Consider the following 24,751-nt stretch of genomic DNA (forward strand, 5'->3'; position numbering starts at 1 on the left):
GACCCAGCCGCCGGACCAGGCATCACGAGAAGAGGACGCAACTGTGACAACACGATATGATGAACGAGAGCGATTCCACGTGGACTTAACGGCGATTTTATAAACTAACAATTTTCGTTGGTTTCTCCATGTGTGGAGGATGGTGTGGCTGTCTCACTGCGTTTCTCTTACATAACATGGAACTTCCAAATTTGGGACTGGTATTTATCCGGCACTACGGCAAACTACTAATGGTTAGAACGCCAGTTTGGATCTAGCCATTGGCCTGCTCGGACGTGAGTTCGGAGTGTTACGCTGTGCACCGTCCGTCCAAGAAGTTCCCAGCTTTTATTCCTGGCGTACCAGCGACATTAGCGCAGTAACTACGGTGGCAGATTGAACAACAACTGTAAACAATAGCTGTACATTCGATCTATCAGTTGTGAGCAATCAGTGTTAAGTTATGGACGTTGCCACTCTATTGTGTCAATGTTGTGTCATAAATTGTAATCGAGCAACATCTCTAAATTAAATTTTCGAGATATTTTCTAGATCTTTTGAAGGGGAGAAAAGTGTATGGGAAGTTCGTAGCGCTAATCTTGACTCCGGAAAACAAAGACGACACGTGAACGTCTGCCGCGATTTGGTTGAAACGCAACCACGAACAATTCTTTTCTGGAAAAAATCATTACGGGTGGCGAGACTTCGTGTTATCGTTACGAAACTACCACAAAACGAGAAAATGCAGAAATTCACACGAAGGATCAACGCTTTGACGACATATCCGACATTCGAGTCGGCGCGTGAGATGAAGAACATCCCAAAGAAGGAATTTTCTGACAGTTTAACATGGTTGTATGAATATTCTGTGCGTTGTACTCAAGTGATGGAAGACTGTGTAGAACACCTGAAGCACTGAAATCATTATCGTAACTTTTCTCTCTTTTTAGTAATCCAGTCTCAAAAATTTTTGTCTCGTAACCGCCTGGTAGCAGCTCTAACTCAACACTGTCCAGGGCGTTCCAAAGCGACCAGTCTGCTATTTTGAAGGGAGGACAAATATTTAGTCCGATGAGTGTACTAAGACAATGTGGCTTATCTGTTTCAATAACAGAAGATATGGCAGGGAGAGTTCCGGTGCATCTTGGCTCCTATGTTGTTTGCCTCGCTACCAACGGCACCTATTTATAGAGTGGAGGAAAATTTATACGCCTGATCTTCACAGCACGATTGTTTGCATACTAGCAACATAAAGATATATAAACAAATTTTCATCCTATGTACAGTTGGTGGACAAATATACGGAGCCTCCGCGACACATGCGCGCTCGAATGTAAAAGCAGATTCGAGTCAAGCCAGCAGGTGGTGCTGTTGTATTTGACAACGAACGTCACCTGTTCAATGCCCACAATGCATTGCAAGTGCCAGTCGTAGTCAGATCAGTGTTCTGTGTCGTTGCGAGTGCATTATGTCTGAGCTAAGTGAATATGAACGTGGGCGTCTTGCTGGTGATCGTATGATGGGTGCTTGCGTAACCTAGGTAGCCGAAGTGTTTGGTGTTTCAAGAGCCACCGTATCGAAGATTTATACTGATTGCAAAGACAGCGGAAAGACATCATCCTGTAAGTGACAACGCAGGCAAAATTTTGTGGTGAGTGATGATTACAGACGGTCAGTGAAGAGGATTGTGACGAAAAATAAGATGACAGATGTAAAAGTCACTGCAGAAGTGAATGCGCCGGCCGTGTGGGACTGGAACACAGCATCACCACTGGGGAGCAAATATTGCACCATGGGGTGGACCTGATCAGCCGAAATGGTCACATAATCTTCGGCAGTAATATGACCTTGTAGAGTACCCATGGGTCATATGGAAAACCACGATACGGCTGCCCAAATCATCACCGAACCCCCACCATATTTCACTCTTGGCAGCAAGTCAGCTACATCGTGTGCTTGGGACATAAACTCGGCCAGAAATTGGAAACAGTGTGAAAAAAGACTCATCCAATCAAATGACTTTCTTCTTTGCTCCATTAGTCCAGGTATTATGGCTCCGGCGTAACGTTTTTCCGTTCCGGGCATTTACATCACTGCTGTGTGGTTTTGGGGTTCCAGGTCGCCTTGCAACTCGCAGCTTATGAAGCTCCCTTTGTGTTGTTTTGGCGCTAACAGATTTCGCGATTGCGGCATTCACTTAAAAACAAAACAAAAAAAAAACAAAAAAAAAAGGTTCAAATGGCTCTGAGCACTACGGGACTTAACATCTAAGGTCATTAGTCCCCTAGAACTTAGAACTACTTAAACCTAACTAACCTAAGGACATCACACACATCCATGCCCGAGGCAGGATTCGAACCTGCGACCGTAGCGGTGGTGGGGGTTCGGTGATGATTTGGGCAGCCGTATCGTGGTTTTCCATATGCCCCATGGGTACTCTACAAGGTCATATTACTGCCAAAGATTATGTGACCATTTCGGCTGATCAGGTTCACCCCATGGTGCAATAATTGCTCCCCAGTGGTGATGCTGTGTTCTAGACTCACACTACCGCTGTTCACACAGCTCTCATCGTCCAGAACTGGTTTTGTGAGCACGAGGATAATTTGTCGCATCTCTCCTGGCCACCACAGTCATCATGCATCAATACCACTGAGCCTTTGTAGTCTGCTCTGGAGAGAAGTTTGCGTATTGGTTAAAAACAGTCTTGGTTGCAATTTTAGTTTTTTTAGTTTTTTTGTTTTGTTTTTCAACGACGCGTTTCGCCTTATTTAGGCATCTTCAGGTTATCTTAATTTGGTATTTCTTAAGACTACTTTAGTCAGAGTAGCCAAAGGGCATCGTTGAAAATATCAGGCCTACATAGCCTTTTTTTTTTTTTTACAGAGTTTAACGAAGGCGATGTAGGCCTGATATTTTCGACGATGCCCTTTGGCTACTCTGACTAAAGTATTCTTAAGAAATACCAAATTAAGATAACCTGAAGATGCCTAGATAAGGCGAAACGCGTCGTTGAAAAATAAAAAAAACTAAAAAAACTAAAATTGCAACCAAGACTGTTTGTAACCAATACTGTTAAGCCCTGGTTTGCTGTTATGCCACATATGGACTGGAAGAAGAAGTTTGCGTGATCGCTACTCACATCCACGATCGTTACCTGTACTTGCCACTTCAAAATGGCTCTGAGCACTATGCGAATTAACGTCTGAAGTCATCAGTCGCCTAGAACTTAGAACTAATTAAACCTAACTAACCTAAGGACATCACACACATTCATGCCCGAGGCAGGATTCGAACCTGCGACCGTAGCGGTCGCTCGGCTCCAGACTGTAGCGCCTAGAACCGCGCGGCCACTCCGGCCGGCTACTTGCCACTACTTTGCGGGAAGGATGGTTTAGGATTCCATTGAAAACCATACAGGACTTGTATTTATCCATTCCGAGGCCACTGGAAGCGATTTTGAATCTCAACTGTTTTCCTATACCGTTTTAAGCATGGCAATGTGTTATGTTTTTGGTATTTCCGTACTTTTCTCAACTCTCTGTGTATTTTTTGAAGAAAATGGTCCCCGAATGAATGGCAGTGCCGTAGTATGTAATCAGATGTATGGCATGTATCTCTTCATTCAATACCATATAGCAACGCGGACCAATTTGTGCTGTGGGCAGTGGGTAGAGTGGTGGATTAGAATACTAGTGGTGAATGGTTTAATTCTCGAAGTAGGTATACAGGTTTATTTAAAATAATCTAGACACTTTCAAGTGATTTTATAAAAGTTTGTATTGTTGTTATGTACCATATAATTATACGTATGGAACATCATCTCAAAACATTTTTGTGGAATGTTCACAAATGTTCAGTGTGTGAACCGTTAGTCACACGGCACATATCAAGTCTGTAATCCATTTCGGCCCACGCCTGTGTGGAGGTGTGAAAACAGTGCCTTCATAATTAATTGCACTGGTAAAAATCATAGGATGTCAGGTCCGGAGAACGTGCCAGTAATTGGAGATTGCCAGCTGATGCACGATCGATCCATCGTCGTAGTAGCTCAGTACCCAAGAACTCGGGAACATCGTTGTAGAAGTGCAGTAGAGCACCATTCTGTTGAAAAATGAAATTATCATTGTCCTCTTGCAACTGCGGCAGGAACTACGCAAAATATCTTCTTCATTGGTCTGGAAGCCGTGTTGCTGGAGATAATTGTGACAATAAAACTTCCTGGTTTGCGGTTTCCATGTATATAATCATAAAATGCCTTACCTTAATACAAACTTTTTTACCATCACTTGAAAGTGTCTGGATCATTTCGAATAACCCTGTATTTGTAATTATTTGCTACTCTTAGTTTATATGGCTATACAGAAGGTTGTTGTTTTAGGTTAAGTACACCAAGTCCTATGCTAAACATGTGTCGTTACTTAATACTAACACAGAAATCAGAGTAAAATCATCGCACTTGGGACTTATTTTACCATTTTAGCGTTCACATTGTCCTCTCCCACTACACATTACATTCATCTATAGTTTCTGGTCTGTCTCAGCTTCTGTTCTGCTTGGGTCTGCCTTCACCCGTAAGCACCACACCAATATGCAAAAGAATTTCGGGTAGACCAGGGATGAGGTGAACCGATGGACTAGAACAGACATGCCAAACTCGTCAAATACATGATCTAATACATTCGAACCCAATTTACACTACATTGAAAGTAGATACTTGACTTACATGTCGTACCGTGTTGCCAAATTCCCCTTATTTGACGACAATTTCTGTCGAAAATGTGATAAGGACGAAATTTTATTGGAAGCGTTTTATTGCTCGATTTCAAGAAATCGTGCTGTGAATTTCGACTGAGTGAATTTTTCTACACCATATATAATATTTTTAATATATGTTTAAAAAGTTGCTATGTTCAAAATTGCTCGTTACTTTCGTTTCAGGGACAATGGCACCGATAATAAACAAACAGGTTATTGTAGACAGGGGAATATTTTTCAGTATTTCCAAGGACCGAAGCGCTAAGACACATTTACCAAAAGTCAGCGTTTCAAACGGCATTGCATGGAGCCTGGACAACAAAACCATGTACTATATAGATTCTCCCACTAGAAAAATAGATGCTTTCGACTTTGATGTCACCAAGGCTGAAATAGGTAAGCAACGTATGGTCCTCCTAACTGTATTCCTCTAAAATTGAAGATTTGTGCTGACGGAAGCATTTCTTTTGCAGGCAACAGAAGGACGGTTTTCAACTTTGAAGAACAGGGCGTGGAAGGATTCCCAGACGGCCAAACTATTGATACAGACGGAAAACTGTGGGTGGCGTGCTATGGTGGCAAACAGGTAATATTTTCATTTCTGTTAGGGCAGAGACTCACTTCCGTAGTCGAGGTCGCCAACAAACTTTTATGCGGTGGCTCTAGACTCGAATGCATGTTGTGGTGAAATAAATTGTCACCTCTAGTATTTGACTGACAAGAGAAAAGACTTGATGGAGTGAAGTCCTGATTTCCAAACTTCGAGCCGACGTCATGCGTCAAATTCCAAATCTCTCCGCTGTGTGCCATGTAGTGAAAACATGTGACACTGTTGATGGTGATTCGTCCGTGGTGCTACATTCCTCTGACACCAGACCCAATATTGCTATATAGCAGCAGACGCATCATCTATGAATAGCGACCTTGGTTCCGTACACATTACGTGGGCAAATCATTTTCATTGAGGGAGGCAAGGAGGTTAGCTTTGTGATTAAGCATTTCGACAGCTTTCTACCTACTCCGCCTAAAAGTTCGTTCTAATGATGTACGAGTCGGTGTTGCACACAGACTGCAAACTGACGAAATGTCTCCCCTGATAGGAGAGCGGCTGCATCAAGTCTAAACGCCGTCCGATGCACTTGGCACGCTATAAAGCCTACTTTGTAACTCACACGATTTCGTACCTTCTCGTATATTCTATGGCGACTTTATCCTCGACATCAATTTAGCAAACCCTTGAAATCTACTGCATTGTAATAATGCCACAATAATTATGGCTAATGACTGACTTCTCCTGATGTTTACTACGTAACATAACTTATTATTACTGCTTTTTATTCTTTAAATAATGACTGTTTAGCACCCTTACTGTGGATCATCCTCTGTGTGATCTATTTGTCTTACGCAGCCGCAACGGTCGCAGGTTCGAATCCTGCCTCGGGCATGGATGTGTGTGATGTCCTTAGGTTAGTTAGGTTTAAGTAGTTGTAAGTTCTAGGGGACTGATGATCTCAGATGTTAAGTCCCATAGTGCTCAGAGCTATTTGAACCTATTTCTTACGCAGCGACCAGATCTTCACACCATCGACGTGCTATAACCACCATATGGTATGGAATACACTGTCTTATCAAAAAATCTCGAAACTCCATATAGTGGGAAATTGACCATTAAATGTCACCAGGGTCGGACTCGTCTATACACAGGGTGTTCATTTTAACTGAATACATTGAAATATTTCGAAACCTATACAGCGAGTCAAAAAAAGCTATAATTCCAATTCGTTTGTCTTGGAGGGGGACATACGATGCCACATTCGACCCCCCACCCCACCCAGCGCTTGGGTGGCAGGGGGCAACTTTGAATTCTTCAATGGCAACCCCTGTTTTTGTTGCAGATTACGATTCTACGGCAAAATATACATACATTTTGTCTGAAGTATTTTCTTAGTTTCACCACAGATGGCGTTGTAATTGGAGGAACCGAAATGAGTACACAGTCGTAATTTACGACATGCTACTCAATGGCCCTTCGATATCTAATGGCACGTGGGACCCGACCTCCAAGCTGCGAGGGTAGGACAGGCCAGTATTTCATTACTTCTAACTGACTGGAAACCGCATTCGCAACGTCGTATTCCTCCGGTTAGCGCATTGGAATCGCATTCGGGAAGACGACGGTTCAAACCCACGTCCGACCATCCTGATTTAGGTTTTCCGTGATTACCCTAAATCGCTACAGGCAAATGCCGGGATGGTTTCTTTGATAGGGCACTGCCGATTTCCTTGCCCATCCGTGACACAATCTGATGGGACCGATGACCTCGTTGTTTGGTTCAAAAATGGTTCAAATGGCTCTGAGCACTATGGGACTTAACTTCTGAGGTCATCTGTCCCCTAGAACTTAGAACTACTTAAACCTAACTAACCTAAGGACATCACACACATCCATGCCCGAGGCAGGATTCGAACCTGCGACCGTAGCGGTCGCGCGGTTCCAGACTGTAGCGCCTAGAACCGCTCGGCCACCCCGGCCGGCTCGCTGTTTGGTCCCCTCCCCCAAATCAACCGACCAAGCAACATCGGATATATCGAGCAGGGGAGTACTCGACGTGCCACAGTGGGCGTGGCTCAAGGCGAACGTTACTCTTCTTTTCCTATTATAGTAAGTGTTCATACTTTATACTGCCAACTTCAGTACACTTACTGATTCGCTTTTCAAATGACTATACACAGAACAGAAGCATATCTGCAGGAATGTCAACAAAGGCATTGCTGAAGCGTTCGACCATGTCTTCACGGCCTGTTGGCACTTGCTGGTACGCCTTATCTTTTAAATATCCGTACAGAAAGAAATCCGGCGACATCGATTCCAGCGACGTCGGGGACCAATTAATAGGACCACCTCTGCCGATCCACCGATCCCGGTACCGGAACGGAATTTTAGCCGGCACGGCAGCTCAGCGTGTTCGGTCAGAGGGTTAGCTGCCCTCTGTAATAAAAAAAAAACTTAGTTAATGGATGAACAACGAACTAAAACGGGTGTATTTCGACGTCCGCTCCGAGCAGATACAACGAACGAAAACTAACACAATGAGAATTAAAAAAAAAAAGCCCGACGAATGCAACCACGGCCTAATACCTCACGTGCTTCAGTTGCGTAATGCGCTGGGTGACCGTCATGCTGAAACCATATACGTTGTCGAACGTCCAGGGCAATGTCACGCAGGAGTACCGGTAGCTCCTATTTCAAAAACGTTCGATATTTGCGTCTATTCAACGTACCGTCGATAAAATACGGACCAATGAGTTTGTTCAAATGGTTCAAATGGCTCTGAGCACTATGGGACTTAACATCTGAGGTCATCAGCCCCCTAGAACTTAGAACTACTTAAACCTAACTAACCTAAGGACATCACACACATCCATGCCCGAGGCAGGATTCGAACCTGCGACCGTAGCGGTCGCGCGGTTCCAGACTGAAGCGCTAGAACCGCTCGGCCACTCCGGCCCTCTGAGTTTGTTCCCCATGATGCCACACCATACGTTAGACGACCAAAGACTGTGATAGTTAACTTTCCGTAACAATTGGAGATTGTCTACGCTCTAGTAACGCGTGTTATGCCGCTTAACGCTACCATGATTTGTGAATGTAGACTCGTCGGAAAATAGTACCTCGGCAAAGAACGTGGAGGTCGTTGCATTTCTTGACGTGACCATTCACAAAACACTATCCGGTTATTGAAATCGGCGGCGTGAAGTTCTTGATGTGGAGACACGTGGTGTGGGTGATACTTATGAAGACGCGATGTTGTAACAATGCTACCTACGGATATACCGGAACCGCGGTGTTATTGCCGGACGCTTATCCGCTAGTGCAGTTGTTACATTAGCTTCTCCTGTAACACGTTTGCTTCCTTTTGTCTCTCTGTACGCTGCTATCAGATATAAAAGCGTTCACAACCTAGTAAAAGAACGAACGAGGGCGAGCTTTCTCTGGAAAACGTTCGGCATACAAGGTTACAGCAGCTTCAGCATTTCTCCTGCATTCTTCGTAAATCAGGATCATATCAATTTTTCGTCCGTGGTTGCAACGTTCATCATGCACTTCCAAGTCTGTTCTCCAAATGATACGTAGGTGTGCAGGCAATAAACACTGCCCAAGTACTGTAATGTTTAGAGCCGCCGTCTTTCCTATGTTTGCGCGATACGTGAGCTCCAGTCGCAGAGTACTGTTTGTTATGATACGTCGTAGTTCGCTACACGGCAACGGTGCCGTGTCGAGTAGACTCCTGCCCGATATGTCGGAGGAATACAACGTTGAGAATAGGGTTTCCTGTTAGAAGTTATGAAATACTGGCCAGTCCTACCCTCGCAGTGTGGAGGTGGAATCCCACGTGCTGTTGAATATTCAAGGGCCATTGGGTAGCATGTCGTAGAATACGACTGTGTACCCACTCCTGTTCCTCCGATTACAGCGCCATCTGTGGCGAAACGAAGATCATGCTTCAGACAAAACGTATGTAGATTTTGCCGTAGAATCCAAACCCGCAACAAAAACACGGGTCCCATTGAACATTTCAAAGTTACCCCCTGCCACCGACGCTCGGGATGGTGTGGCAGGACGCGTGTAGTATGGTTGGATGTCCACCTCCGAGACAATCCAATTGGAATTAAAACTTGGTTTGATCCGGTGTGCAGTTTACGAGATATTTCAATGTCCTCATTTAAAATCAACACCCTGCATAAGGAGGCGTGGAGTACTGTGTTGTCAGTAGAGAAGCAGTAACGGTGGACTCGGTTGGCCACGGAAGCTCAGTGACACCGAATATGAACGAGTCGTTGGATATTACCTGAGTAACAAATCCATCAGGGACATTTCAGCCATTCTAAAGCTCCTCCTAAAGCTGTCAACTGTTGGTGATGCGAACACGCCAAGAACAACCACAGCTAAACCATCACCGCATGTACTGACGGACAGGAACCGAAGAGCACTGTGGAGGATGGATTTAAAAAATTGCATTAAATCAGCGGACGGCGTCACTCGTGAGTTCCAAAGTGCTTCGAAAAGGCTAGTTAGCACAGTGACTGTGCGTAGAGTGTTAAAATTAATGGGGTACAGTGGCTGAGCAGATCCTCATAACCCTCACATTTCTGTAATCAATGCTAAGCGCCACTTGAAGTGGTGAAAAAAGTGACGCCACTGGACAGTGGATAGCTGGAAACAAGTAGTTTGGTGTAATGATGATGTTGTACCCAGTGGCAATCCGATGGGAGGGTTAGGGTTTGCCAAATGTCTGGACAACATTACTTGGCGTCATGTGGAATGCCAACAGTGAATTACAACGGAGTTGATCTTAAGGTAAGTGGGTGTTTTTCGTGGTCTGTGTGTGGACCGCTCATTGCGCTTAAGAAAACGATAATTGTGGAAGGATATGAACACATTTTACAGCATTTTGTACTTCGTAAAATGGAGGAATAGTTCGGATACGATGATTTATATCAGCATGACCATGCATCATGTGATAAAGCAGCATCTGTGAGGCAATGGTTTGTTGACGAAAATAGTCGTGGAAATGGACTGGCGTTCCCATAGTCCAGACCCTAATCCCGTGGAACACTTCTGAGATGATAATATTATCTTGGAACTCTTCCATTTGGTCCGTGTTTGCATAGAAAAACAGTAATATCACAAATTGAGTCCGCCTTGATGCAAAACAACGTGTTATTTGTTTATTTCTTTATTATCCCAAACTAGTTTCGGCGACAAATATCACCATCATCAGTGGTTTTTTTTTTTTAAATCTAAAAGATGCAGAAAATGGAATGGTTGTACAAACACAGTAAAACACTATTACATTTTTACAAATCGTCTTTTGAAATATAGTTTTATATTGATACTTTTAAACTACCTTATTTATTGTATGCTACAGCATGTTTTAAGCTATTATTGGCGCTGTTTGTGACATATTTTCTGTGCTCTTTTTTTAGTTCCCGTCTTTTTACTTAGCGAACATCATGTCATCTGCAACCATGTGAGCGGCTATTAGTAAACAAATAATCAAAGGTGAACTTCGTATGTCATCAGTATATACTTGGGGTTGTGGTAGTGTTGTGGAAACCAGTTATTTTGGTGTGTCTTTAGCTGTTGCTTAGCTATTCCAAGTACACAGAACAGAAAGCACACACACGCAAAAGAACCACTTCCCCCTCTCAAACAGAGACATAAATAATGAACAGAAGTCGTCGTAATTCGCGCTACAGTTTTTCATAGCCTTTCTCGCCACTTGCGATACGCCTCTCGCGACACACGCCAACAGCAAGATGGCGTAATATTCTGGATCAGAAACAAAGTGCAATAGTTTTGTTTTTCTGTGTAAAAAGCAGCCACACACCATCCAACGAACGTGAGTACACGAATAGCTAAGCAACAGCTAAATACACGCCTAAATAACTGGCTTCCACAACACTACCACAACCCCAAGTATATAGTGCTTACATACGAAGTTCACCTTTGAGTATTTGTTTACTAACAGCCGCTCAGATGGTTGCAGATGACATGATGTTCGCTAAGTAAAAAGACGGCAACAGAGAAAAGAGCACAGAAAATATGTCACAAACAGCGCCAATAATAGCTTAAAACATGCTGTAGCATACAATAAATAAGGTAGTATAAAAGTGTCAATAAACTATATTTAAAAAGACGATTTGTAAAAATGTAATAGTGTTTTACTGTGTTTGTTCAACCATACCATTTTCTGCATGTTTTACATTAAAAAAAACTACTGATGATGGTGATATTTGTCGCCGAAACTAGTTTGGTGTAATAAAAAATAGTTCAAATGGCTCTGAGCACTATGGGACTTAACATCTGTGGTCATCAGTCCCCTAGAACTTAGAACTACTTAAACCTAACTAACCTAAGGACATCCCACACACCCATGCCCGAGGCAGGATTCGAACCTGCGACCGTAGCGGTCGCGCGGTTCCAGACTGAAGCGCCTAGAACCGCTTGGCCACACCGGCCGGCGGTATAATAAAGAAATAAACAAATAACACGGTCTTTTGCATCAAGGCGGACTCAATTTGTGATATTACTGTTCTTCTGGGATAAGTTGACTTCGCTCCAGACCCCAGCCTCCAACATCACTACCTCCTTTGGTTTCCACTCCTGAGGAAGATTGGACTGTCCTTCCTCCACAGATATTCAGCCCCCTCATATAAGCTGTCCCCAGCAGAGTTCAAGCAATCACAAATGCGAAGCTTGGACACACCTCATACTTATGTCCATTAATAGATATGTGGATACATGCTGCTCAAGCTCTCAATGGGAGCAACCTCCTCTATGGTTTGGCAGTTGAATAAGCCGCTGCTTAAGAAAATATTGGAATGTTTAAATCTCTGTAATACATAAAAAATTTAACTAAAGTATATGCAGACCCGATTATCCCCCCTGCGGGTCCGGGGATTAGAATAGGCCCGAGGTATTCCTGCCTGTCGTAAGAGGCGACTAAAAGGAGTCCATCCCCCTCACGGGGGTAGTTAGCGCCTGCGTCCGGAGACGGACGGTTTCACGACCTATAATCGTGGTCTTTTTGGTTTTTCACTTCTCGTTTCTTCCTTCCTTTTGTTGGTTCCTTTCTTTGCTCTTCTCCACTTCACTGTCTTCCTTACTCTTTCCCTTGACTCCTCCTTGCCTTCTCATTGCCTTTTTCTCCTTGCCTTCTCATTGCCTTCTTCTCCTTGCCTCCTTCTCCTTGCTTTCTCATTGCCTTCTTCTCCTTGCCTTCTCTGGTCTCCGCCTCGGCGTTTGAGACAGTCTGTCCTCTTTCTCCCTCCCTCTCTCTTCTTTTTCCTCTTCTTCCTTCCTCCCTGTGCGTGTCTGAAGGCCGACCCACGCGTTCGCACGCGTAGCCGGTGACGGGGTAACGCGTAAGTCCCCGCCCTGGGTAGACATGTAAGGCACGCGCGTACCCCCTGGTAAAGGCCAGGCCCGGGGAGGGGTGATTGCCTGAGCTGATACCTTCTGACCATGCCGATTGGTCCCTCCGTCTGTTTCTCGGGAGGTGTGACCTGAGGTGTAAACATTCACCTAAGGCGGGTGTGCCCTCTGAGAGGGTCCCCACAAGGAAGGAGCGCGCCATCGGAGACGCTGGCAATCATGGGGGATTCCTCCGCAATGGATTCTACTCCATCGCTTTCGACTTCGACCCACAAACGGAAACGTGACCAGCCAACAGTGACAAAAATACTACCGCCTGCCCCACAGTTCCTCGTAGTTTCTCGATCTGAGGACGGAAAGGATTTTTCCTCTGTCAACCCTTTCGTTATCCAGAAGGGCGTCGATGCCATAGCCGGATCTGTCAAATCTTGTACCAGGTTGCGTAACGGTACCTTATTACTCGAAACTGAGAGCGCCTTTCAGGCACAAAAACTGCTTCGGGCCACACTCCTGTACACGTTCCCTGTCCGGGTGGAGGCTCACCGAACTTTGAATTCGTCTCGTGGTGTGGTCTACACTAGATCCCTCGACGGCTTGACTGACGAGGAGATTCAATCTTTCCTCGCTGAGCAGGGCGTGACGGCTGTCCATAGGGTCATGAAAAAGGTCAACAATGACCTTGTACCGACCCGGACACTTTTCTTAACCTTCGATAGTGTTAAGCTGCCATCGCGCATCAAGGCGGGCTACGAGGTTATTTCTGTTCGCCCCTATGTCCCGACACCTACGCGCTGCTACCAGTGTCAGCGTTTCAATCACACTCGACAGTCTTGTTCCAATGCGGCTAAATGTGTCACTTGTGGCAGGGATGCCCATGAGGGTGACTGTCCACCTCCGTCTCCTCGTTGTGTGAACTGTCAGGGTGACCATGCCGCATCCTCCCGCGACTGTCCTGTCTATAAGGAAGAACGCTGTATCCAGGAAATTCGAGTCAAAGAGAAAGTGTCCACCTCGGCTGCTCGCAAGCTATTGGCTAGTAGGAAGCCCACGCTGCTCCCAGCGGGGAAATACAGCACTGTCCTCGCCTCTCCTCGGACTACCCGGGAGGTAGCAACCCAGACATGCGATCTGACCTTCAGCACCACGGTCGTCCGTTCGGCCAGTGCTAAGATCGCGCGGTCGACGTCTCCTCTTCGTCCCATCACCCCACAGACACCAGCCCCTTCATCAGCTTCTGCTAAGACGAAGACCCAGAAGTCAGATGCACGGGCCTACAAGAAGGAACCGTCCCGTGCAGACTTCCTACGTACCTCGACCTCCCAGCCTTCGTCCGGTACTTCCACCAAACGACCATCCAAGAAGGCTAATAGGAAGCACAGTTCTCCTTCTCCGCCACGGCGCATTTCTTCTCCTGCGCCACCCAGCGGTTGCCGCCCCAGGCCGTCATCCCTTTCGCCTGGCCGCACCGCTGGTAGCCGAACATCTGGCCGTTCACCGGCGGAGGAAGCTCCCCCTCCCGGCCATCTTCCCAAGATGGCCGATGAACCTATAGAACCAATGGACGATGACTGTCCGCCTACTGATAGCGGCGGCAGTGCTCGCTCGAAGCCAGGCCCTCAGCGGCCTTCGAGGTGACCCCTTCTCTCATCTTCCTTTTCTTCCGATGGCACTTATTAACTGGAATATTCGCAGCGTTCGCTCCAACCGAGAGGACTTGAAGTTGCTGCTCCGCTCGCATCGTCCGCTCGTCGTAGCCCTCCAGGAAACGAAGCTACGCCCATGCGATCAAATTGCCTTGGCACACTACACCTCTGTGCGTTTTGACCTACCCCCTGTGGTAGGTATCCCAGCTCATGGAGGGGTTATGTTGCTGGTCCGGGATGATATTTACTACGATCCCATCACGTTGCACACCGGCCTGCAGGCAGTTGCCATCCGCATTACTCTCCCCACTTTTACGTTTTCCTTTTGTACCGTTTACGCTCCATCGTCATCTGCCGTTACCAGGGCAGACATGACGCAACTTGTTGCTCAGCTACCTGCACCATTTTTGTTAACTGGAGACTTCAATGCCCACCATCCTCTTTGGGGCTCTCCAGCATCCTGCCCGAGGGGCTCCTTGTTAGCGGACCTTTTCAACCAGCTCAATCTTGTCTGCCTCAATACTGGCGCCCCTACTTTTCTTTCGGACACATCTCATACCTATTCCCATTTAGACCTCTCTATATGTACTCCCCAACTTGCACGCCGGTTTGAGTGGTATGCCCTTGCTGATACATATTCGAGCGACCACTTCCCGTGTATTATCCATCTCCTGCAGCATACTCCCTCTCCGTGCTCCTCTCGTTGGACCATCTCCAAGGCAGACTGGGGGCTCTTCTCTTCCAGGGCGACCTTTCAGGATCAAACCTTCACAAGCTGCGATCGTCAGGTCGCACACCTCACGGAAGTCATTCTCGCTGCTGCTGAATATTCCATCCCTCACCCTACCTCTTCTCCACGTCGCGTACCGGTCCCCTGGTGGACCGCAGCATGTAGGGACGCTATACGTGCTCGTCGACGTGCTTTACGCACCTTTCAACGCCACCCTACAGTGGCGAATTGTATTAATTATAAACGATTACGTGCTCAGTGTCGTCGTATTATTAAAGAAAGCAAGAAAGCCAGCTGGGCTGCTTTCACCAGCACCTTCAACAGTTCTACTCCTTCTTCTGTTGTCTGGGGTAGCCTGCGCCGGCTATCTGGCACTAAGGTCCACTCCCCAATTTCTGGCTTGAAGGTCGCGAATGAAGTCCTTGTGGCCCCTGAGGCTGTCTCCAATGCCTTCGGCCGCTTTTTCGCCGAGGTTTCGAGCTCCGCTCATTACCACCCTGCCTTCCTCCCCCGCAAACAGGCCGAGGAGGCTAGGCCACGTGACTTCCGCTCCTCGAATTGTGAAAGTTATAATGCCCCATTCACCATGCGGGAACTCGAAACCGCACTTGGCCGATCACGGTCCTCCGCTCCAGGGCCTGATTCTATTCATATTCAGATGCTGAAGAACCTTTCTCCTGCGGGTAAAGGTTTTCTTCTTCGTACATACAATCACATCTGGATTGAGGGACATGTTCCCGCATGCTGGCGCGAGTCTATTGTTGTCCCGATTCCTAAGCCGGGGAAGGACAAGCACTTGCCTTCCAGTTATCGACCTATCTCGCTTACCAGCTGTGTCTGTAAAGTGTTGGAGCGAATGGTTAACTCTAGATTGGTTTGGCTGCTCGAGTCTCGACGCCTACTTACCAATGTACAATGTGGATTTCGAAGGCGCCGCTCTGCTGTCGACCATCTGGTTACCTTGTCGACCTTCATCATGAATAACTTCTTGCGGAAGCGCCCGACCGCGGCTGTGTTCTTTGATTTGGAGAAGGCTTACGACACCTGTTGGAGGGCGGGCATTCTCCGCACCATGCATACGTGGGGCTTTCGCGGTCGCCTCCCTCTTTTTATTCGTTCCTTTTTAATGGATCGACAGTTTCGGGTACGTGTGGGTTCTGTCCTGTCCGACACCTTTCGCCAGGAGAATGGGGTGCCACAGGGCTCAGTTTTGAGCGTCGCTCTCTTCGCCATCGCGATCAATCCAATAATGGATTGCCTCCCAGCTGATGTATCAGGCTCCCTTTTCGTGGACGATTTTACCATCTATTGCAGCGCGCAGTGTCCACGTGTCTTGGAGCGCTGTCTTCAGCGTTCTCTTGACCGTCTTTACTCCTGGAGTGTCGCCAATGGCTTCCGTTTTTCTGCCGAGAAGACGGTCTGTATTAACTTCTGGCGCTACAAAGAGTTTCTCCCACCGTCCTTACGACTCGGTCCCGTTGCTCTCCCACTCGTGGAGACAATCAAATTTTTAGGCCTTACCTTTGACAGGAAACTTAGCTGGTCTCCACATGTGTCATATTTGGCCGCCCGTTGTACCCGTTCTTTAAATGTCCTCCGTGTTCTCAGTGGTATGTCGTGGGGAGCGGATCGAACCGTCCTACTTCGTCTATATCGGTCGATCGTCCGCTCCAAGCTGGATTATGGGAGCTTCGTATACTCCTCTGCACGGCCATCCATCTTACGCCGCCTCAACTCCATACAACATCGGGGTTTACGACTTGCGATCGGAGCATTTTATACCAGTCCCGTAGAGAGTCTTCATGCCGACGCTGGCGAATTGCCACTCACCTACCGGCGCGATATACTGCTTTGTCGGTATGCCTGTCGGCTCCTGTCAATGCCCGACCATCCTTCTTATCGTTCCTTTTTTGACGACTCTCTTGACCTTCAATACGGGTTGTATGTCTCTGCCTTGCTACCCCCTGGAGTTCGCTTTCGTCGCCTCCTTCAACTCCTTCATTTTTCACTCCCTGCAACCTTTCGAGTGGGCGAGAGCCGCACGCCACCTTGGCTCCAGGCTCAGGTCCGCGTTCACCTCGACCTCAGCTCGCTCCCAAAAGAGGTCACCCCCGGTTCGGTCTACCACTCCCGTTTTTTGGAACTTCGTTCGAAGTTCAACAACATGACTTTCATTTATACAGATGGCTCTAAGACCAATGACGGGGTCGGGTGTTCCTTTATTGTCGGGGCACAAAGTTTCCAATACCGGCTCCATGGCCATTGTTCGGTCTTCACAGCTGAGCTCTTTGCCCTCTACCAGGCTGTTCTGTACATCTGCCGCCACCGACATTCTGCATATGTCATCTGCTCAGATTCCCTGAGCGCCATCCAGAGCCTCAGTGATCCGTACCCGGTTCACCCTTTCGTACACCGGATCCAACGCTCTCTTCAGCAGCTGGTGGACGTCGGTACGCCGGTTAGCTTTATGTGGGTTCCTGGCCATGTCGGTATCCCTGGGAACGAAGCTGCAGATGCCGCGGCCAAGGCTGCGGTCCTCCAGCCTCGGACAGCTTCTTGTTGTGTCCCTTCGTCCGATTTTAGCAGGGTCATTTGTCGGCGCGTTGTGTCGCTGTGGCATGCCGATTGGGCTGCACTTACCGACAACAAGCTTCGGGCCTTAAAACCTCTTCCCGTGGCTTGGACGTCCTCCTCACGCCCTTCTCGGCGGGAGGAGGTCGTTTTAGCAAGGTTAAGAATTGGACACTGCCGGTTCAGCCATCGCCATCTGCTGACGGCTGCGCCGGCGCCGTTCTGCCCATGTGGGCACTTGCTGACGGTTCGTCACATTTTAATGTCCTGTCCCGATCTTAAAACACTGCGCCTCGATCTTAACCTGCCTGCTACTTTAGATGCCATTTTAGCGGATGACCCACGAGCAGCTGCTCGTGTTCTTTGTTTTATCAATTTGACAAACCTCGCTAAGGACATTTGATGATGTTTTTTAATCCTATGCCTGTCAGTCTGTCTTTTATTGTGTTTTCCCTTTTAGTTGTTGTTGTCAACTTGTGCCTCGCGGTGCATTCTTAGAGTAGTCAGGGCGCTAATGACCATTGAAGTTGTGCGCCCGAAAACCACAAAAAAAAAAAAAAAAAAAGACCCGATTATGACAATGTACATTAGAATGGGGCATGGACACTAGGCTCTTGGAACTTTCGGGTAGACGTAAAAATACACTGTTGCCTTATTACACTGAGGTGATAAAAGTCATGGGATACTGCTTTATATCATGTCGGACCTCCTTTTTCCCAACGTAGTGCAGCAACTCGACGTGACGTGGACTCAAAAGTCGTTGGAAGTTCTCTGCAGAAATATTGAGCCACGCTGCCTCAATAGCCGTCAAAAATTGTGAAAGTGTTGCAAGTGCAGGATTTTGTGCACGAACTGACCTCTCGATTATGTCCTACACATGTTCTATGGAATTCATGTCGGCCGACCTGGGTGGCCACATCATTCGCTCGAATTGTCCAGAATGTTCTTCAGAACAATCGAGAACAATTGTGGCTGGGTATATGGCGCGCTCTTATCCATAAAAATTGCTTCGTTGAATGGCTGCAATCTCCAGTAGTCGAACATAACCATTTCCAGTCAATGATCGGTTCAGTTGACCAGAGGACCCAGTCCGTCCCATGTGAACACGACTCACACCATTATTAAGCCACCACCATCTTGCACAGTGATTTGTTGACGAAACCCTACAGTCAGCCCTCACCAACTGATATCGGAACTTATCTGAACAGACCACGGTTTTCCAGTCGTCTAGGGTCCAATCGATACAGCCACGAGCGCAGGCGATGTCGTGCTATTAGCAAAGGCATTCGCGTCCGTCGTCTGCTGCCATAGCCCAATAACAAAAATGGTTCAAATGGCTCCGAGCACTATTGGACTTAACTGCTGTGGTCATCAGTACCCTAGGACGTATAACTGCTTAAACCTAACGAACCTAAGGACATCACTCACATCCATGCCCGAGGCAGGATTCGAACCTGCGACCGTAGCGGTCGCGCGGTTCCAAGCTGTAGCGCCTAGAACCACTTGGCCACCCCGGCCGGCTGGCCCAATAACACCAAATTTCGACGCGCTGTCTCAATAGATCCGTTCGTCGTACGTTCCACATGGGTTTCTGCGATTATTTCACGCAGTGCTGCTTGTCTGTTAGCAGTGACGACTCTACGCAAACGCCACTGCTCTCGGTCGTTAAGTGAAGGCCGTCTGCCACTGCACTGTCAGCGGAGAGAATTAATGCCTGAAACGTGGTATTCTCGGTACACTCTTGACGCTGTGGCTCTCGGAATATTGAATTCCCTAACGATTTCCGAAATAGAATGACCCATGCGTCTAGCTCCAATTCCCGTCATGCACCCATAATTACCTAGGAAACTTTTTCGCATGAATTGCCTGAGTGCAAATAACATCTCCGCCAGTACACTGCACTTTTACACCTTGAGTACACTATACTACCAGCTCCTGTACATGTGCATATCGCTATCCCTTGACTTTGTCACCTCAGTGTGTAAATGAGAGTAGTATTTTTGATAGAAACAAATAGTCATTAATGCTGATATACTCAAATTGTCTGTGATTATTACTAATGTTTAGCAGCATCATGCTACCTCAATGTATTGTCGCGCCAGTGTTCGATACTAATGGTGGTAGGTCTGTAGATGCCCTACATCTGGGGTGAAGCTCTGAGTGCGGCCACTTGAAAAGATGCACAGGCCAATCAGTGCGGCGGGCAATGGGGTCGTATCAATTTAGCGTCCTCAGAGCGAGATGGCCTGGTGGACTGCTTCCAGGATATTTAATTTAAGATGTCTGTTGAGCCGCGAGCAGCACGCGAAGCTCTAAGTGCGGCCACCTGAAAAGATGCGCAGGCCAGTCAGGGTGGTGGGCAGTGGAGTTATATCAATTTAGCATCCTCAGAGCGAGATGGCCTGGTGGAGTGCTTTCAGGATATTTAATTTTAGGTGTCTGTTGACCTGTAAGAGGCACGCGAAGCTCTGAGTGCGGCCACTTGGAAAGATGCGCAGGCCAGCCAGGGCGGCAGGCAGTGGGGTCATTTCAATTTAGAGTCCTCAGAGCGAGATGGCCCGGTGGAGTGCTTGCAGGATATTTAATTTGAGGTGTCTGTTGACCCGTGAGTGGCACACAAAGCTCTGAGTGCGGCCACTTGAATAGATTCACAGGCCAGTCATGGCAGCAGGCAGTGGGGTCGTATCAACTTAGCGTCCTCTGAGCGAGATGGCCTGGTGGAGCGCTTGCAGGATATTTAATTTTTTGGTGTGTGTTGAGCCTTGCATTTCACGCGAAGCTCTGAGTGCGGCAACTTGAAAAGATGCACAGCCCAGTCAGGGTGGCGGGCAGTGTGGACGTATCAATTTAGCGTCCTCTGAACGAGATGGCCTGGTGGAGCGCTTGCAGGATATTTAATGTGAGGTGTGTGTTAAGCCGTGAGTTTCACGCGAAGCTCTGAGTGCGGCCACTTGAAAAGATGCACAGGCCAGTCAGGGCCGCAGGCAGTGTGGTCATATCAATTTAGCGTCCTCAGAGCAAGATGGCGTGGTGGAGCGCTTGCAGGATATTACATTTGAGATGTCTGTTGACCAGTGAGTTTCACGCGAAGCTCTGAGTGCAGCCACTTGAAAAGATGCACAGGCCAGTCAGGACGTCAGGCAGTGGGGTCATATCAATTTAGCGTCCTCTGAGCGAGATGTCGTGGTGGAGCGCTTGCAGGATATTTAATTTGAGGTGTCTGTTGAGCTGTGAGCAGCACGTGAAGCTCTGTGTGCTGCCACTTGGAATGATGCACAGGTCAGTCAGGGCGGCGGGCAGTGGGGTCATATCAATTTACGTCCTCTGAGCGAGATGGCCTGGTGGAGCACTTGCAGGATATTTAATCTGAGGTGTCTGTTGAGCCCTGAGCGGCATGCGAAGCTCTGAGTGGGACCACTTGAAAAGATGCACTGGCCAGTCAGGGTGGCGGGCAGTGGTGACATATCAATTTAGCGTCCTCTGAACGAGATGGCTTGGTGGAGCGCTTGCAGGATATTTAATTTGAGGTGTGTGTTAAGCCGTGAGTTTCACGCGAAGCTCTGAGTGCGGCCACATGAAAAGATGAACAGGCCAGTCAGGCCTGCAGGCAGTGTGGTCATATCAATTTATTTATTTATTGATTTATTTAACCTGGCAAGATTAGGGCCATCAGGCCCTCTCTTACATCTAACCAGGCATTCTAATTATTTTACATTCATATGTTTTAGTAGGCATGTTAAACTACATCTAGTACAAAAAGTGAAATAAACAATTAGAAAGGTACACCTGGAAAAATACATACATATAGAGTTTATATTCTTAGATCATAAGTACTGTTATAATTAGACATTATTGAAGAGACAGATTTTAGATAGGAGTGCTGGCAGCAGGGAGTATGAGGGAAACTCATGGTGAAGGGAGGAGAAGAATAGAGAGACATGATGAAACATAATTAAGGAAATATAAAGGAAAAGAAGATTGCGTGGCTAATAGAGATAGACGAAGAGGAAGGCATCTCAGGAGCAAGATAGGAGACGCTAGCTTTGCTATTTGACAGATGAGGGGATTGCCCTTGTACATTAATTTTGTGGAGAACTTTATGAGGATGATAGTAGGAAATGCTTCAACTTCTTCTTAAAAGCAGCAGGAGATTGAATTTTGCGCAAGGTAAGGGGGAGTTTGTTCCAGAGGCGGACAGCGGCAACTGAGAAGGAGTTTGCAAGAGTTTTTGTTTTGTGAGTGGGCACAGTTAGGATACCAAATAAGAGTGACCTCGTGTTTCGATTATGATGGCATGACAGGTTTTTAATCTCTGAAGCAAGGTACTGGGGTGCTTGCGCGACGAGGAGTCGGTGAAGTAGACATAGTGTGGTAGTCACGCAATTTGTCCGGCCGCAGCCACCCTAGCTCGGAGTATGAAGCACTAACATGATCATATCGGCGAATGTTGCAGGTGTTACGCACACAGGCATTCATGGTTAGCTCTAGCCGTCTTTTGTTTTCACTACTCATGTCTTGTTGAATCACATCACAATAGTGGAGGTTCGGTAGAACGAGTGCTTGCACGAGCTGGCGTTTCAAGTCCTGTGGAAATATGTTCCGAAACTTTTTGAGAGCATAGAGACAAGCAGTTTCTTTCGGCACACTGCAACTGTATTCTCCGCCCAGTTGAGATGCTCATCCAAAGTTACACCCAAGTTCTTCACTGTTTTCTGATATGGTATTGGAGTACCGTCGAGCAGAATAGGAGGTAGCCGTTCGCGGAAATCTGAACTTATTAATTTCTGATGGGCTATTAAGATTACTTGCGTCTTTTTTGCATTTAGTTTAAGCCCCAGGTTTTTCGCCCATGTCACTACTGAAGACAGATCATCATTCATCTGAGCGATTGCAGTGTTTACATCTTCAGGTCTGACGCTTAGGTAGAGCTGGAGGTCGTCGGCATAGAAATGATATTTACAGGAGGACAGAACCGACGAAATATCGTTGACATATAAAGAAAACAAAAGTGGTCCTAAGACTGATCCTTGTGGCACTCCCGAGGAAACATGTTTCCAGGAAGATTTTTCATTTATGCAGACAACACATTGCTGTCTGTCTTTTAAGTAGCTTTCAAACCATCTCATTGCACTATCAGAGAAATTAAGCTGTTGCATTTTTCTGAGCAATATGTCAAAGTTAAGTGTCAAAAGCTTTGCTGAAGTCCAGTAGCGTCAATATTGTTGCCTTTCGATTGTCGATGGCATATTTCTGGTCATCAGTTACTTTAATTAGAGCAGTGTTTGTGCTGTGATGTTTACGGAAACCGGATTGAAATCTGTCATATAGATTGAATTCATGCAGGTGTTCAGTGATTTGGTCATGAACAATATATTCAAGTGCTTTGGAAACAGCAGGCAGTATGCTAATTGGTCGGTAATCACTAGGCAGTTGCGGGTTTTCGATCTTAGGGATGGGTCGAATTATGCTTCTTTTCCATGCAGTGGGGTATATTTCGTTCACGAGGGAAAAATTAAATATGTCAGTTAAGACAGGTACTAAGATATCGGCAACATTCTTAATCATGGTTATACCGATACTGTCGTTGCCTATTGCATCAGAAGAGATTCTCATTATTCCTTTTCTTGCCGTATTTCTTGTTACATGTTTTAGATGGAAGGTATCGTTGTTAGTTATCCTGTTTGGGGATTCTTGTGGACGGTAATTATCAGCCGTGCTGGTATTCAGAGGTGCAGAGAAGAATTCATTTAATTCGTTAGCTGACACATGAAAATTAGTTTCCGATTTTGCCTTTCCGACCCCCAAGCTACGGAGATTCTTCCATAGAGTCGTGGGCGTCAGATCGCTGCATACAAGGGAGCGAGCGTGCCTGATTTTAGCATTGCGAATGCATTGTTTCACTCTGTTCCGTAGCGTTCTATATTCTTCGAAACGCTCTGGTTTCGGATCTGCCTTGAAACGCCTGTGGGCAGCATCCCTATTAGTCATCATTTGACGTAATTCAGCTGTCAGCCATGGAGCAGGAGATTTTCTTACACGGATTGTGCGTACAGGTGCATGTTTGTCATAGAGGGCAGTGAGTTTATCACCAAGTTCATTAATTTTGCCGTCGATTGTAGGTTTTCTGATTATTTGATGCCATGAGATTTCAGAGCAATCGGCTGTTAGAGCGTCAAGGTCAATACGTTTCATGTTCCTACAAGTTATGTAACGCGATTTGGTCCTTGGGGGCTGCACAGAGTAGGCCAGGAATATTACATCATGTGCTGAGAGGCCAGGGGCCGATGTTTGACCAACATCTCTTACTTTGTCAGTCTGTTTCGTTGCGATTACGTCTATAAGAGTATGACTGTGCGCCGTATGGTGTGTAGGTTGTAATGGAAGAATGTTCATGCTATTGCAGCTAAACAGTCTTCTTAGGTTTATTGAGGAGGGAGTGTCTCTTAGCAGGTCTATGTTCAAGTCACCCATTACGATGACATGTTCGTATTGACACTGAAGTGAATGTAATTCCGACTGGAAGCAACTCATTGAGCTTATTTTTGGCGGCTTGTACACGACGCCAGTCAAGAATTTCCTACTTTGTATATTTATTTCAATGAACATGAATTCAGCCTCTTTTTCTTCAGCAGGATTTGACGTACATAAGACTTTCGCTTTGAGATCTGTTCGTATATACGCGCCGACCCCGCCATCTCGCTTTTTTGATCTGTCTGCCCTAAGAAATGTGTACCCTGGGAGGTGAAAAGATGCAGAGGATATGTGTGGTTTCAACCACGTTTCGGATAGGAGGATTACGTGGTAGTTTAGTTGGTTGAAGAGGAGGCTAAGTTCTTCGTAATGTGCAGGTAAAGACTGGATGTTGCAGAGAGCTGCTAAAAGCTCTGACGCGTTTCGCTGAGCAGCATGGAGTAGGGTGGCAGACTGGTTTGTCCCTTTGTTAGGCACTACCTGCCGCGAGGGGCACTGGCCGCTGCTTCCGCCAAGTGACAAAAATTTGCTAAAGTGATACTGATAGTGATTTTTGTTATGAACAATTTAAACCGAAGAGATGAGTGATTAATGAACTAAAGGAGAGACTAATAATTGCAATAGAACTATTTCAGAATGGAAGAGAATAAACTGAGAAAA

General features: G+C 46.6%; 1 protein-coding gene across 1 annotated transcript in view; it reads left to right on the forward strand.

Moving 5' to 3' along the window:
* The window catches only part of LOC126248537 (regucalcin-like), a 135,924-nt gene that overhangs the window by 93,315 nt on the left and 17,858 nt on the right, over positions 1–24,751 (forward strand). The window contains exons 4-5 of the mRNA XM_049949596.1: positions 4,921–5,133; positions 5,211–5,323. Of these exons, the coding sequence (XP_049805553.1) occupies positions 4,921–5,133; positions 5,211–5,323 (326 nt within the window). The remainder of the gene's footprint in view (positions 1–4,920; positions 5,134–5,210; positions 5,324–24,751) is intronic.

The sequence above is a fragment of the Schistocerca nitens genome, chromosome 3, assembly GCF_023898315.1.
Source record: "Schistocerca nitens isolate TAMUIC-IGC-003100 chromosome 3, iqSchNite1.1, whole genome shotgun sequence".
NCBI classification, from domain to species: Eukaryota; Metazoa; Arthropoda; class Insecta; order Orthoptera; family Acrididae; genus Schistocerca; species Schistocerca nitens.